Source organism: Acyrthosiphon pisum, chromosome A1, assembly GCF_005508785.2.
Source record: "Acyrthosiphon pisum isolate AL4f chromosome A1, pea_aphid_22Mar2018_4r6ur, whole genome shotgun sequence".
NCBI lineage: Eukaryota > Metazoa > Arthropoda > Insecta > Hemiptera > Aphididae > Acyrthosiphon > Acyrthosiphon pisum.
In genome coordinates, this window is record NC_042494.1 from 116082314 (window position 1) to 116098755 (window position 16442).

Below are 16442 nucleotides of genomic sequence, written 5' to 3' on the forward strand. Positions count from 1 at the left end.
AATAGTATTAATATAGTTTTCGAATTACACTGTTACGTTATTAATTATTCGTTTTGCGAATATTATATTCTATTCATTTAACCACCTGCAGGCTTAGATTATGTGCTGGCATTTTCGTCTATAATTAATAATAATACATACCTATCATTAATTTACTTTTGTTACGTATTGTACTTTATGGGTCGTAAATCGTTTGTAAAATACAGGTCACACGATATAATATTATGTTTATGCCAATATTTATATACTTATGTAAGTAAGTAGTAACTATATGGCTATTTGTACCTATATGTACTCAAGGATAAAAGGATTTGTTTAACCCAGTATTCATTTATATTTTATAGCAGATTTGTAAGACACGTATATATAAAATTATATTATTTTGAAAATATTTCAAGCTGAACAAATATACTTTCATTTAGTTCAACCTAACCCAATCTAAGTTTATGATTTTGTATACTACGTTATATTTTATATTATAATCACAATACTACTGTTCTCAAGAATGATAAAATCTTTAATATTTTATTCAACTATTTCAGAAATAATGTTACATCCGATCGTTGATCCACGAAGTGTTCGAAATATCGTATACATCCTAATATCCTATACGCATTTAAATAGACAGTGATCGTTTAATAAAATATGTACGTACAATATCATTTCATTTGAAACTAAACTTTATATAGATATAATACATTCTATAATCTACGGTGTGTGACTGTAGACAAATAAGTTAAACGTCGTAAAGTAGTTACATTTAAAACTTAGTGAATAACAAGTCTTTAAAATGCAGTCGCGTATACATTATTTATGGCCAATTCAATTTTCTGTTTAACCACGAAGGAGTCACTTTATAACGTATCTAAACTCAAAAGTGTAGCCATATGTTTTGGATCACTGCCATTTGTGGAACCACTGTATTAAGTAGTACATAATAATATAATATATAATCCCAAAACAACAACCAGGCACCAGCCCTTTCGTAATGATTTATTTAATTAGTACATTGCGTTCAGTTAAGTAAACAAACAACAATCGAAGAGCATATAACATTGAATGTGAGATATTAGTATTCAACGATTTACGAGTTGTACCTAGGTACCGAATCGCAGACATCCCCCCCCCCCCCGATATATTTTTGATGCAGACATTTCTCCCCCATTTTTTTAAGTTTACTAATATTTAAAATTAATATTTTATTTTTTAATATGAAATTATTATTTTGCCTATTGTCTAATATTTTCAAATATTTTCATTAATATAATAAATTATAGATGTATATTTTTGATCAACTGAACTACTTGAACTAAATTTAAAAGCAATTATTAAATTGTTAAATATCCAAATTGGTAGTCTTAATCTATTATAATTTATATTTATGAAATAAAAAAATGTTTGTAATATATTTTATATAAAAAAAAAATAATTTCATATTAAATAATAAATAATATTGTATTATTAAATTTAAAATTATTAGTCAATAATAAACTTAAAAAAAAATGGTGGGAAAATGTCCGCATCAAAAATATATCTGAGGGAAATGTCCTACTAGACCGAAAACAGTCGGGGGGGAAATGTCCTTTTACCTACACGCGATGACTATGCAGTGACATCGACCGCGGTAGTAGCTGACATGCCTACCGCGGGGTATATATTTAGTGGAATAATCTAAGCCAATAATAAGTTGGCAATTGACATTATAATATAATAATATTATGACAAATCGGTGGGTAAGGCCACGCGACTTCAAGTGTGTCGTAGAAATACTGGTTTTGAACGTAGTTACGTAGGTACCTATGTAATCGTGTGGTGCAGTGAGTAAAATTATGATAAATGTGGACACAGTGTCAACGCGATGGAAAAAATAAATGGAAAGAAAACATGGGAAAAAATCATTAGTATTACATGAGCGCACTGTAATATTATTAGTTAGTAACGTGGACTGTAGGGTATATTTTCTCGGACAAATCGTCTTGTACTAAATTATAATATTTAATATTAATTATAATACTGACGCATAGGTTGTTCTTGTTCGACAATCGACTGCATCTTAAATCGTCCAGAAATTCTTGCATGACTCGTCATAATATATGACGATATTGTATGTTTTACCTACCTACATCACACATCGACTAAGTATATAATATTATAATATTGAATAATCAATACGATAGGTATAATAATTGTAGGAATTGCTCGACAGTGCGCCGTACAATATTGTTATAATATTATATGAATATACGACCGTTGAAATTGTAGGTACCTATATATTGGCTATTCGACATTAACGCAAGACAATAACGTATTAATTAATAGGTTATTATAAGCGACATCGACCGGACGTAATAATAATTATAACCTACTATAGTACGTGTCTATGTAAACACGAATCGAATGTAAATATTAACAAATCGCCAAAAATAAACGATTGGTGTATTATTTATGCGTACGAATATATATAGTATATATTACGATTGTATTAATAATTAGATTTAGATCCGAATACATCATGTCAATATATCACTCGTCGTCATCTATATTATATAATATATAAATATACATCCTAGTCATCCTACCCATATATTTTATGGACACTGATGAGTATACATTCACATCGAACACGTATAATATATTTTATAGTTATATATTTATATACACTCTGATCTTGCAGTACCGTATTTTGGTAAACTTCTGAGGGGCAGCCAATTTTTATACAAAAATATATTTTAATTTTTAATTATCAATATGTGACTCCTTATTCATGCAACCTCATAATGTTTTTTTTTTTAATCTCATATATACTTATTGGGCATGTTATGTATAGATTGTATATTTCATGTAAAAAAAAAAAAAAATTATCAATAGAAATCCTATATAATATATACTACAGTACGGAAACAAATAATTAAGTTGTGTGGAGTCTTAACTTTTAAAGTGAAAAACAAAAAATTCACAAATTTAAAAACTCTATTATAAACCATCATTATAGGTAGTACAATCATTTTAACAATGCTATACACTGCAGTCTTCGCGAACTCGGTAAATGGGGTTCATTCATAATCTCACGTGCGTCATGTTTTTTTTTATTTAGGTATATTAAATTTCCGCGCAAGACCCAATTTTATATTTTAATTGTCTGCATTTTTTTTTTCGTTTTTATAAACGTTTGCAGTTATTGCATTTTTGGTGACAAAACTCCGCGTATGTGAATTGACGAAATCGTATACCTACCTATATAATTTAGGTATTATAATAATCGAACGTCATGAAAATGTGTCGTAAGTTTTCCCGTAATCATTGCAATTTAGCATGCAGTGCATGCATGCTAAGACAATAATGACAATTTGACGTCTGCAAATATTTAAGTACAATGAACTATGTTACATACCTAATGTTAACATTCTGTTACCATCAATAATATTGCCATGTATCTACACAATACGCCCGTGGTAGTAATTATATGTGTCAAAATATCGAATTTTGGCTATATGTATACATATATATACATGCTATATATTGATACATACCTTTAGATAATGCGTGTTATATACATACTGCCTGCTGAATGCAGAGTGCAACTGGTGTCTATATACCTCTGTAATCAGGTTACTATTATCACAAGTCTCCGATCACGTCCACACAATAATCCTCTAGTAATCCGTCCGAGACAAATCTCTGTCCACATGGTTATATAATATTATAATTTAAAATAGGTAATAAATAATAATTGTTATTAGATAGTCACTATCGGTAGTTGGGAGGAGATAGAATTATGTAAATAAGTCGAAATACAACCGAACAGTACTGGATTAAACATTTGTGGTCCCCTATATAGACAGTGAAACTATCGAGCCTCCCTAGCAAATGATTTCCAAAATAAACATGTTAAATTTTATCATCCAATAATTTAAATAAACGATTTTAATTATAACCAACTAATAAAAAAAAAAACAGTTTTTTACTTGTTTTAAAAAAGACTTAAATATTAAATTATCGAAAATGAAATACGCACAATGTTCCAGTACGCACCTTACTCAATAAAATGAATCGAGTTATGAAATTGAAACTAATATATGCACTAAATATTGATACTTAATAAATACAATTTAATACATTTTTTCACTTCAAATATTAATTGTGTTCAATGATAAAAGAATCACCCGGTATAGCATGATAGACAGTCTCTAGTAAAAACCGAATGTTTAAGCCTTTAAGGGAAACTAAGATCACTATATATTAATTCGCAAATTAATGCTTAGTGATTGAAGATTGTTTATGCAACCAGGCATTATAGTACTATATTCTACTTGTATCATTTTATATAATATGCATACTATATTATAGTTTGATGTCGATGAAGTTTATTAATTATTTTTATGTTAACGTTCAATACAATGATTTTCCATCTATACTCAAGAGGCGTTTGTTTCAGTAGTGTGTTTGATAAAAATTCCATGGTAGAGGCCTTAGATCATATACAATGATATACATATATCTGGTATATGATCAAAGGTAGAGACAAATAAAAAATGTTTTCATCTTCTGGTCAAAGACTGCGTCCAGCGTACTTCCACATTTTATTCTTAAACTTTCACATTAATATCTACTGCTGATAATGAATAATGATTACCATAAATTATTATTTTTAATATGTTAAAAATTATTATAAAAAAGAATGGGAGCACCCATCGCTCTTTCTAATCCACTAATATTAGTCGATTTTATTGCACACAAGAATCATGATTTTTTTTATTTTTATGTATCTATACTTTTCCAAAATTTTAGTTTCCATTGGCCATTGCCATCCATTATAATAATATATTGTTAGGTACATGCATTTTCTTGCTCATTTTATAGGGTTCACAGTTCGACTTTTTCGATCCACGAGAGGAAGGTCGTTTATCATACCATACTATTATTGCATTTCTGTTTCGGACTTATATACGCATATACCCTGTTTTATGTATTTTCATTGTACCCACCTATTTTGTTATATATTATTTTTATTATCTTTATAGTGATCATCGTGACATACATTCTGGATAAGAACTTGAGTATATTTTATTTTGTATAGTTATCATTTACCCTTCACTCTTCAGGGGGCGTTTATATTATTATAAATAAAAAAAAAAATACTTATTTGCGTGTTAATATACAATTGTTTTTCGACGAGCGTATTCGTTTCGAGATACAACGGAACTTGGTCAAAAAGTATAATATACCCTACAACCTCGCGCAGCGTATAAATAAAAGTGTATACTATAGTACATTTACAAATACACAGTAAGGCGGTCGCTTATCGATCCGGAGGAAGTGTTGTGGATGTCGGTCGCGGGTGGGTTGCAGTGTGGTGTGTGCGGGGTGTATGAGGCCGCGGAACTACGCCTAAACCACCTACACTAAACGACTTGACGCGCGCAAAACTTTTGACTTGCGGTTTCGACGCCTTTATATAAATATATACAAACTGAGAGTTGGTAGTACCGCCGTACCGGGTTATACAGCGTTTACTGCAGTACTGCTCGATATATATATAGTGCTTACACTTTTTATAATATTTTGTATACAATTATGTATATTATAAATTTTGTCCGAGTAGGTACCTAAAAAACGTGCTTAAAAATGTGAGACATATTATTTAATGCAAACAAAATATACTAATTTTCTCAATATATTTATTTGTTTTCACCAAATTGAAGTACCTTTATATACTTTAGGTATTATTATACCGTTCAATTTTATAAAGATCTAAAAAGTCACCACGTTATAAAAACAAATCCAACCTAACCTATAGCTTGACATCGTACAAATAACGACGTATAAACACAGATAAAATATTATACTGTAATGCACTAGCGTTGTTGCAGTATAAAACTTTCTGGATTGCATTCTGCTGCAGTACACGTGTATATATATATATATATTATTATATATTATACATTCGGTTTTGTCAGACATACACAATACATTATAATATATTGAACACACACATACCCATATATGTATATTGTATATATAAAGTCGTACACTGTGTGAGTGTGAGTGGTGTGTGTGTGTGTGTGTGTGTGTGTGTGTGTGTGTGTGTGTGTGTGTGTGTATGTGTGAATAGGTATAGTCGGTACCATCGAGGGGCGCGAGTGAACGGGGAAAAACCCAAGCGATGTCCATCAATCATATAATATACCGGGCGGCGTCCCCAGCTGGAGGGTAAGGAGCGTAGTGGTCGTGGGCGGACGCGGTGGGGTGGAGTTTTTCCGAGTACGCCCTCGGAAAATACATTTTTCATGACCCTTTTAGGGGGTAATCGGGCGCGGTACCACACCACACCACACGCACACTGTATACGTCATATACATCTAAGTATAAATACTCACTCACACACGCACATCACGTGCGTATTATATATATACACACACACACACACTAACGCGTATATTATTCGTTCGCATTTGGACCCTCTATATTACCACGGTGTATATATACCGCGTACGGCGAAATCAAGACCCATAACCGCTATAGAGCAGTAGCAGCAGCAGCAGCAGCAGGAGAGGGCGTCGGCGTTTTTAAAACTTTTCTTGCCCATCGTATACTCGTACATATTATATACTGTACATCGTCCGCCGCACAGCCATGGTCCTCTCTCGCCGACACTATTTCCTCATACACGTTTTACGACGCACTATAGGTACTCTATCCGGGTCGTTTATTTCTTCAAGGTATATATACACATAAAATATACAACTATATTATGTACGCTACTGCAGTATTATACTCACCGTACGCGCTTCACACACCCTCTCGTATAGATGTCCGGAATGTGCGCCGCACACGTCCCGCCGCACCCAACCCGGGAGGAACGACCGAGTGAGATATTATTATATTATTATTATGATATCGTCGGGTGGAAAACGAGAGTGTCTAAAAAAAGAGTCGTGACCGTTCGCCGCCACGGCGTGGCAGTGCCGTCTTCGCGACGACAATTTTATTTCTAGTCTGCAGCATATACCTACACCAAAACGAATTTATTTATGACAATATTATACCTACGTCTCGATAATGACGTCATATGTGAAAGTCGTTCGTACGACTATTTATCACGTGGAGCTAATTTTCTCGGTGACAATAACGTTGGGTGCTGTCACCAACTCAGAACGAGCGATTTCAATTTTCATTCTAAGAACACACGCATTGCGTAGATACGGTGCGTTAATTTAGTCATATTATTATATACGTGACACGTGTGTACAAGTTTTGACACGATTCGAGCAGTGTCAGGAAAACGCAAGCTTGGGCAAGTCAACGATAATTTTTAACTGAGTTAAGTTAAGTTAATGTAAAACATTTTAACTCAGTTAAGTTAAAAGTTATATGAACATTTTCAATTAACTTATTAACTTAAGTTAAGTTAAGTTATTATTTTTTTTTTTATAATATCTTTATAAATACCCAGTAATATGGTTTAAATAATAAAAATCAAAAATATTATTGAACTCAGGAAATAGCCAATAGCTTTTCTATACATGGGTACTGAATTAATAGAATTATGAAGTAGGTACGAAAAAAATACAAAATTGAAAATGTCAAAACAAATACAACCTTTTGATTTATTAATACACTAATACAGATAAGTACTATACATTTTTTTAAAATTATTAAATAAAAATAACATGGTATTTAAGAATGTACTCAATTTTAAACTCTGAATACTTTTTTCAGGGTACTTAAAGTCTAAAACTGTTAGAGAATTTAGTCAACTTTATACTTCAGTAAAATATTTATATTTATAAATATTTATTTAAGAAATTGATTTAACTATATATGTAATTCCCTATTCTAGTAAATGGTTATGTAATATCAATAATAATTTTTATTTTTATTATTTAATTATTTATAAATTAACTTAACTTGAATTTGATTAAAAGTAACTCGTTATTTATTAAGTTAATATCAATTAAAATAAGTTAAGTTAAACATTAAGTTAATGAAAATTAAATATAAAAAAGTTAAGTTAAAAGTTAAAATTAATTTAACTTTTGACTTTTTAACGCGTTTATGCCCAGGCTTGGGAAAACGATAAAATATCGGTAATTTAATTACTTTATTAATTATTTCAGTTTACCTATATACTTATACTACCTACCTAATATGGATACCGAAAAGAAGTACAGAAATTCGTATACCTAGTGTAGTATGTATTGTTTTATTACTGCTGATGCTTATCGTTGAATACTATGTTCGGACCGTTATGACCGACCGTCAATCGTGAGCGTCTTGGAGCCTATAGGAACATATTAATATTATTTTAACATATTATATTACATTTCGCAAGATCGCGATAACTATACACACACCGATAACCATATCTATATAGATATATTAATATTGATCACTGAGGGCAAACTACGACAATACCCACGCGGTGTAGTTCTGTATACGATATGAAAATTATAAGCGTAACACATTATTATAGTCAAATAAAGGCATTTGTGACAGAGTTACAAGAAACTGTGCGACACTCACATTTTAACTATTGCTTAATGTGAAATCAACGCCAAGCTCCTCCCAGCTCAAAATCCACACTCAACAGTCAACTGTGTATATTGACACCAACGCGTGTATAGAATTAACTACAGATTTCCAACTGTGTGTGGTTGTGGGTCATCGAGGCATTGCGGTGACCATCATCATTTTAGAAGGGGGAGGTCCCGAGTGTGTCCAGTTTTTAATTTGTACCTTTTTCATAGCCCGAGTTCACATCCTAATCTTTAGTCTTATATGCACAAATGATATTGAAATATTGAATAGCCCGAGTCCTTCGGTCCGCAGTCAAAGACTGAACTGACAACCGACTATAATAGTACCTATACAAATGTACAATTATAATTGTATCACCACTACCTTGACCTGAATTTACTATTTTATTACCTGTATTATTAAATACAACGACTACCTATGATGGAAATGGTGAGGAAATTGAATTTTATTTTAACTCCGATAATAACAGAGCACGACTATACGGCTCATTTAGGTCAATAAGTGTAAGTAGTGAACTGATGCGCAAATTAGTGCCATAATAGATAAGTATAGACGTATAGTTAATAATTGTTACGTGTGTTTTTAATTTTCAACATTTTCAAATAATGTATAGATAATTAAATTATAGAAACATAAAAATTAGTAGGTACATTCAACCAAACTTAAAATGTACAAAAATGGGTATAAACCAAAATAATAATAACCATTTTGTGGTATACCTTTAAACTTGGATAACTTAAATGGACGGGGACGCTTCCGGGCTTCGTCAAAAATATGATATTATTTTCTATGGGCGTCTTCTGCCTTTATAGCCGATGGTCAGACTAATAATATTCGTCTCAGTTGGCCCACAAATTTCGATCACGGAGAGTTTAGATAGGTACCATTTATACAGGCACGTCTTGTCCATTTGATCTGTCGTCGGCAACTTTATCATTCAGCGTGTCCCACATATTATTTGGTCTGACTGCAAACAAACCGACTGTTTACCTGTCCACCGAATAATACGACCCACGTACATACAATTAAGTAAAATATAATACGTGTATGTGGACGCGCACTCTGGTTCAAACGTATACATGTCTTGGTTTATTATATTATGTGCAATAAAACGTGTTTACACCTACAAAACGATGAACCAAACTACTATATAATAACATTCGCCGTATTTTTTTTATCGATATAGTAAATAGTTTAATTGAGTTAGAGGTACTCGGCGGATGTATAATAATAATATGAACGTTATGATAATCAAAAATGAATACGTTATATAATATGACAATTTAAAGGTTAATCACCGGCAATAATACCATAAATACCGTAATATAATATTAGGTATATAATGTGTACCTACGACAAATGATAAATGCACGTGGCGTGTAATGAACTTACTGTAACAACACATAATTTTTTGATATATGATATTAATGTTATTATGTACATAATATATATCATATTATGTCGGTAACGGTCAACGGGTAATTACTAATTATTATTATTGCTCGCGCACCTATTCAAATATAACGAATTCGTCCAATAAATATGAACGATCGTGCAATTATTATATACTGTACCTAAATATGCATATGTCGCATTTGGCAAGTGAGTCGACAATTCTCGTTCATTTCATAAGTTTTGTGATGGTGTTAATAATAATTATAAATAATAAATAATAGTGTTTATTTGGCGGGTAAAAAATAATAACAACGCAATGGATTTATGCATGATATATATATATATATACGAACATATATTTATATATGAATACTGAATCGACACCAAAGGAAAAATAATTCATGTTCATAATATGTTTTTAATCGGTTTAAGTATAAACAAATTAGCCAATCGCACTAACAAGATTAGTGACATTAAAAAAAAACGAACAAAAACAAAAAAAACAAATAAACATTTTGATTAATAAAAATCTAATGAATTTCTTTCATTATAATATTATATTTACACGAAACGTACAACAAATATTACACATAATGATGAAGCGCCCGGCAGCAACACAGCCAGCCCTCCCGCAACGACCGCTGCTGATATCCGGAAATTTCTCGGCCGCTCGTTGTTTTCTTAGATTATTTGGTTTACAAAGATATATAATACAATATATAATATATAAATATATATATACACTCCATTCTTATAATTTTATAATGTAATATATATTATAATTACAATATTATAATTATCATTATTTTTATTTTTATTGTTTATTAATCATTATATCATAATTATTATAATTATTATGACGGTAAAGGGTTCACCACGCGTTTATACATAACTTCGTTATTGGGGAGCGGGGTAGGTAATCATGACAAGAGGATGAAGAAAATACGTATAACAAATATAGAAACAAATTAAAGATATATAATAGGTATGCCAAGAAAAGTAGGCACGGATGACCATGCGGACCTGAAACACAAAACGAAACGAGACAACATTAGTAATACAATGGTTATATGTACGCTTGATGAAATACGCATTCGTGGTGGTGGTTTTATTACCATAGCGCAAAGGCAAACGCCGTCGAAATTATATAAGCGCAAAAGTGCAACTTTAAATAGGATTTTCTAGGAAAAATACGTAAGGAGTAACATTTTATTGTAGATATGTACTAGTACTACAAAAGTGTGTATAATATAAGGATTAAAAATAAAACAATTATTTTAATATTATACGTTATATATATATTGCACTCACCCGTGACAGTGGCGATGGCATTAGGGACTCGACGTGTCATTGTGAAGGCTGTCGTCGCTCTCTAGGTACGTGACAAACGAGTCGGTTGAATCCGGATGCATCATGTCCACGGGACCCGGGTCTATGTCCAACCTGGTCATGGGTGGTGGAGGACCGTGAATGTCGTAACCGTGCATCTGCAAACACAACCACGGTAATGGTTAATTAAAGATAATGCAGGTAGAGGCATAATAGTATGACAAAGTCGTATAATTTATTAATAATATTTCAATCGTAAAAATGTTTATAGGCGTGAAACTAAAATATAAAAAAAAAACGTGTTTACACGACGTATATTACAATATTGGTTTTATATTTGTCATGATTTCGTAATAGACGGATATCCGTCGTAGAGGGCACGCGCTATTATGAAAAATCGAATGTGTATTATAATATTATTATAATATATTTACAGGTAGGTATAGGTACATATTATTATCCCATGTGTAAATTATATTAAAATATTTGAATACAGTTGCGTATATTGATGAGCGTGTTGTTAAAAAATCCAAAAAAATTAAAATAATCATCGATAAGAAATGCACGAATTACATTCGGTCGAATAAAATATGCACGTCGCACTACTCCTGTATATATATACATATACACACATGACACCTGTAAATATTTAGGTGCGTATTATACACATTACTATTTATTATGCGTGTACGAAAGAAAAAAAAAATAATATTATACGACGGGACAAGGTTGTCTGTACGCGCACACACAACAACAACACACGAGTTGTATATAGGTACGGATGGCGGCGGTGACCGGGCCGGACCACTCGCTATATATTTTATTATTACCTATAGGTACAACTACACCGGTGCTGCGGACACATCACGCGCGGTAATTACACATTCAGGGGCAGTGTAATCCCGTGCTAAGTCGACAGCACAGTCGTGTGTACCTACACACACACTGCTGCTATGTTACTTTCCAATAATATCACCGGGATTATCCTTGTCAAGGCATCACGCATATAGCCGTAATACCTATACAGCGTGCACGTGTGTGTAGATACCTACGCGACAGTAATTATGGTAAAATTAAAAATTTAATAAACACACGATTCCTTGACAGCGGCGGGTCTCGGCCGAAGAAAAACCTTCGACTGACGCGTCGTAAAATAATAACGATGATAATTTTAAAGCACGGTTATTATGCAGTGTGCCTGGCGGGTATACACTGCAGCGCTATATATACGATCAAATAGTAGGTATTGTGGTGTCTGGTGGCCGCGGGTTGATTTTTAGTTAATGAAGATGAATACATATTTATAAATAGTGATAATCGCAGTGGCGTATAAATACATTTTGTGAGAATGAGTGGAAAAAATCTGACTTACGTCCAAAAAGTAGGCATTTTAAAGTATTTATCCCCGAGAAAAAGGTCCCAAATATGTGAAAAAGCTAATATTAAGCAAGACACGAGCTCCCCTAATTCAAAGGCTAATACATGTTCACCGCCTATATGTTTATACAGTTATATATATACTATCATGATAGCAACTATCGCGTTTATCTATATATCATAGTGAGGACTCAGCTGCACATATGGCAGCAATGAAATTCAAAGCTAACGTCGAAAATACGTTTAAATTCCATGCTTCACAAAAACGAAAAGATATTAAAAATTAGTTATTGAGTAAAAACACTTATTATGAAATTTATAGAGAATAATATTTCAGTGACGACCTAAATGTAGTATGAACGAAGTATCTCTGTGTATCCCACACTCCATCCCTCTTATACACCCCCCTGGTGACGGACTATAATATATTATAGCATATTATTACGCGTTAGTCTACCTAAACTCCTGCAATACCTAGGCATTGTTTTTTACACCCTCGTTTCAAAAAAAAAAAGTGATGCTACAAAAATATAATATAAAAAGTTGTAAATAAATTAAACCAATCTTTTATGCATAGCGTTAAATTTAATTATCGACTGGATTTAAACTGAAAATGATTATATAATATAATACGTATATACCTGATTGACGAGCTGCTGGAAATGAGGTTGACTTGTGTCCACCCGGTCGAGGTCCGAATGTAACGCAAACTCGGACAGCGCCTTCCATGGCGGCTGGAAGCTCTGCACATCGATCTGGTTCATGCCCAGCGGACTGTCGTGCCGCACCGGGCTCGACGCTACCATTGGTATACCCTGCATGCTACCGTAGCCCATTTTTCTACCATCCTGAAACAACCCCGAAGTGTTAATAACGATCGACAATAATATAATTTGTGACACGCAGATGTATGAATAATAATTAATAATATAAGTGTAGTGCAAGATGAATGGTTGATACCTGTCTTCAATTTTTTTTAATTTAACCTATTATTTTCATGCCTATATAAAAATGTGTCTAACGTAAGTTTAGAGTTATGTAGGTCGAATTTTTAGAATTTCAATACCTATATATATATTAGTTATCGTCTTATCGTCCCTAAAGGCTCCCTGTATAAACGTCTCAGGTGAATCAAAAATGAATTTATCGACTACAGAAAATATTTTGTAACCAACAAAATTCAATTCGGTTAAAAAATATTGAGAAAAAAATCATTGGTATATTATTGTGCAGTGTGTGTTTTGGCTTTCTTGCATGTATATATTGACGTTTATTTAGAAGTCCGGAGGCGGTGTCGTCGACGTTTTTTGAACCACAGGCTGCAAGAGATGGGAAGGGGGATAGAAAAAAGTTATAATAACACGACAGCCGAGCGGCAATGATTGAAGAGAAAAAACCACCGCCCAAGTCGTTGGCAGTCCATCAACAAACCGACTATCCAAATTTGACGGTTCGAAAAATAATACTCGGTTCGATTTGACTGAGAGCGCACGCGCTTGTATGTGGGTATTTTAAGAAATACCCGTCAATGTCGATTTGAAGTGTGAACAGATTTAATAAATGCGCGTGCGGTGTGTAAAAATACCCATTTGGATTTTGAACGAAGGCTTTGCAAAAACGAATAGTTTAATTTTTATATAGCTGCATAATATGATTATATTGGTATACGAGAAAATGCATAATATTGTATACTTAATATATTTAGTATATTATTATATAGACAGTGAGTACCAGAGATTATAGATTTTAAGATTTATCGATTAAATTGTAAAAAAGGATCTTGATACTTTGAAGTTTGAATACAATAGTTACCTACAATGTACGCGTTAGGGTCTAGAACACCAATATATGTGACTTTATTATACACTACATTATTATACTTCATTATACACGATTGGAAAATGCATTCGGCGTTATCATTGAAAATGAGCGTGTCACTGCGTCTAATATAAAAGTCCTTTTTTGTCGCTCTATTGTTTGTAATACGAAATCGTTTCAAGCCATTGGTGGTCGTTCTGTAGGCTAACGTAGCCGCAGCCGCTTACAATGGGTCGTATAAACGTAGATAAAATATTATAATGTATGAGCGTGTAAATATATATATTGGTTATTGAATATATTATAATAGATTTACGTGTTTGTGTCTAATGGTCTTGCGTTCCATAATAACCGTATTTAATTAACCCTGTCGCGTTCTCTTCTGCGGTGTAGGTATACATAACCACTTCTAGCCAGACTGTATTATTATAATAATGTACAGCGACTGTAGTGTCGGGCTCCGGAGAAGGAACGATCGGGGAGGTATATTATCGTTTGCGTCGTATGGAGATAACGGAAAAAAAAAAAATATTATGTAAAAACAACAACACACGACTCCGGACCAAAGGTGGCGTCGTCGTCACCGTCGATGGGAAATACCGTCACGTCGAGCGTGGAAACATACATTTATCTATCGACTTCGGCGATATCTTCCGCGGCGGCTGATGCGGCTGCTGTGGCGGCGCCAAACGGGCGACACGATGGCGACATTGTAATCGGAAGGCAGCCGTCACGGAACGCACATAACCGGTTTTAAGCCCGCTAAATGGAAACTCGAGAATATTATGTGTGTGTGTGTGTGTGTGTGTGTGTAGTATTATAATATATTATTCTCTTTTTATTATACACACACACACGTTTATTTGTTCACAATAGTCTTAAAATTTTAATAAACCCTTAAATACGGTCACCGATTTTGTCCATTCGAAGTTTAATCCGTTCAAAAATAGAAAGCTTATAACACTCGTACGTGTATAAAATATATTATTGTTAAACGACCATTCGGGTCTTTTTACGCGCTGAGCTCTGATCGCCGCATAATAATATATAATACATCTACATACATCGAATACGAAATTTACGTCGTCGAGGGGTGACGATAGAATTCATTATTATGCACATTGCACGCGAAAATACGATTAATTCTACCTATATATTTTGTTAAATATTACTTTAAATAAACACGCACTGTACGATTTTCCCTCTTAGTTATTATATTATATAGGTACGTTTTGTTTTCAAATTTTTAGTAGTCTTTGAATAATATAATATATTTGTGATAACAAATAATCATCTTTACACTTTATTATAATTATTATTAAACACAGAGAATAGCACCAGTCACGACATACGCAAAATTGTATATACGTACTTTGTCTTGTTGTATTTGCTGTTTGAGTGCGATGGCGCGTTTCTTGTCCTTGCACCGTTTATTTTGGAACCACACACGTATGACCCGCGGGCTAAGTCCGGTCATCTCGACCAGTTGTTCCTTCATGAGGGCGTCCGGCCGCGGGTTGGCCGAGTAGCACGTCCGCAACGTGTGCAGCTGCTTCTCGTTGAGCACCGTCCGGACGCGGGTCGGTTTGCCGTCCGACGAGCCTTTGCCCGCCGACCCCAGCCGGCTGTTGCCCGGACCATCCGATCCGGTCCGGCCCGAACACTTGTTCGAACCCGATTCTGATGAGTCTGAAACCAATAAACGGCCGTTATAATTATTGAGTTTACAGCAAACGGTGGTGTAGGAGGAACGCGTATATATTATTTTATTCGATCGATTAAAATAAGGCGCGTTCCCAATCCGTCGCGGTAATGTTATATTGCAGTATTTCGATTAGGTTATATAGTAAATGCGCCTATAATATATAATGTACCTAAAATATTCTCTCTATTGACACGGATTGTTTGATGCAAATAATTGCCGCTGGTCAAAATCAAACACTATATGTATAGGTATTAAAATATACCTATACCTAATAATTATT

General features: G+C 33.3%; 1 protein-coding gene across 3 annotated transcripts in view; it reads right to left on the bottom strand.

Moving 5' to 3' along the window:
* Positions 1 to 10331: 10331 nt before the first annotated feature.
* Positions 10332 to 16442, bottom strand: part of LOC100160905 (insulin gene enhancer protein isl-1) — a 53341-nt gene continuing 47230 nt past the window's right edge. For all 3 annotated transcript variants that reach the window (XM_016803128.1, XM_016803127.2, XM_016803129.1), the window contains exons 5-8: positions 15830 to 16146; positions 13281 to 13487; positions 11245 to 11420; positions 10332 to 10956 (exon numbers count right to left, since the gene is read on the bottom strand). In XM_016803128.1, the coding sequence (XP_016658617.1) occupies positions 11265 to 11420; positions 13281 to 13487; positions 15830 to 16146 (680 nt within the window). In that variant the 3' untranslated portion in view covers positions 10332 to 10956; positions 11245 to 11264. The remainder of the gene's footprint in view (positions 10957 to 11244; positions 11421 to 13280; positions 13488 to 15829; positions 16147 to 16442) is intronic.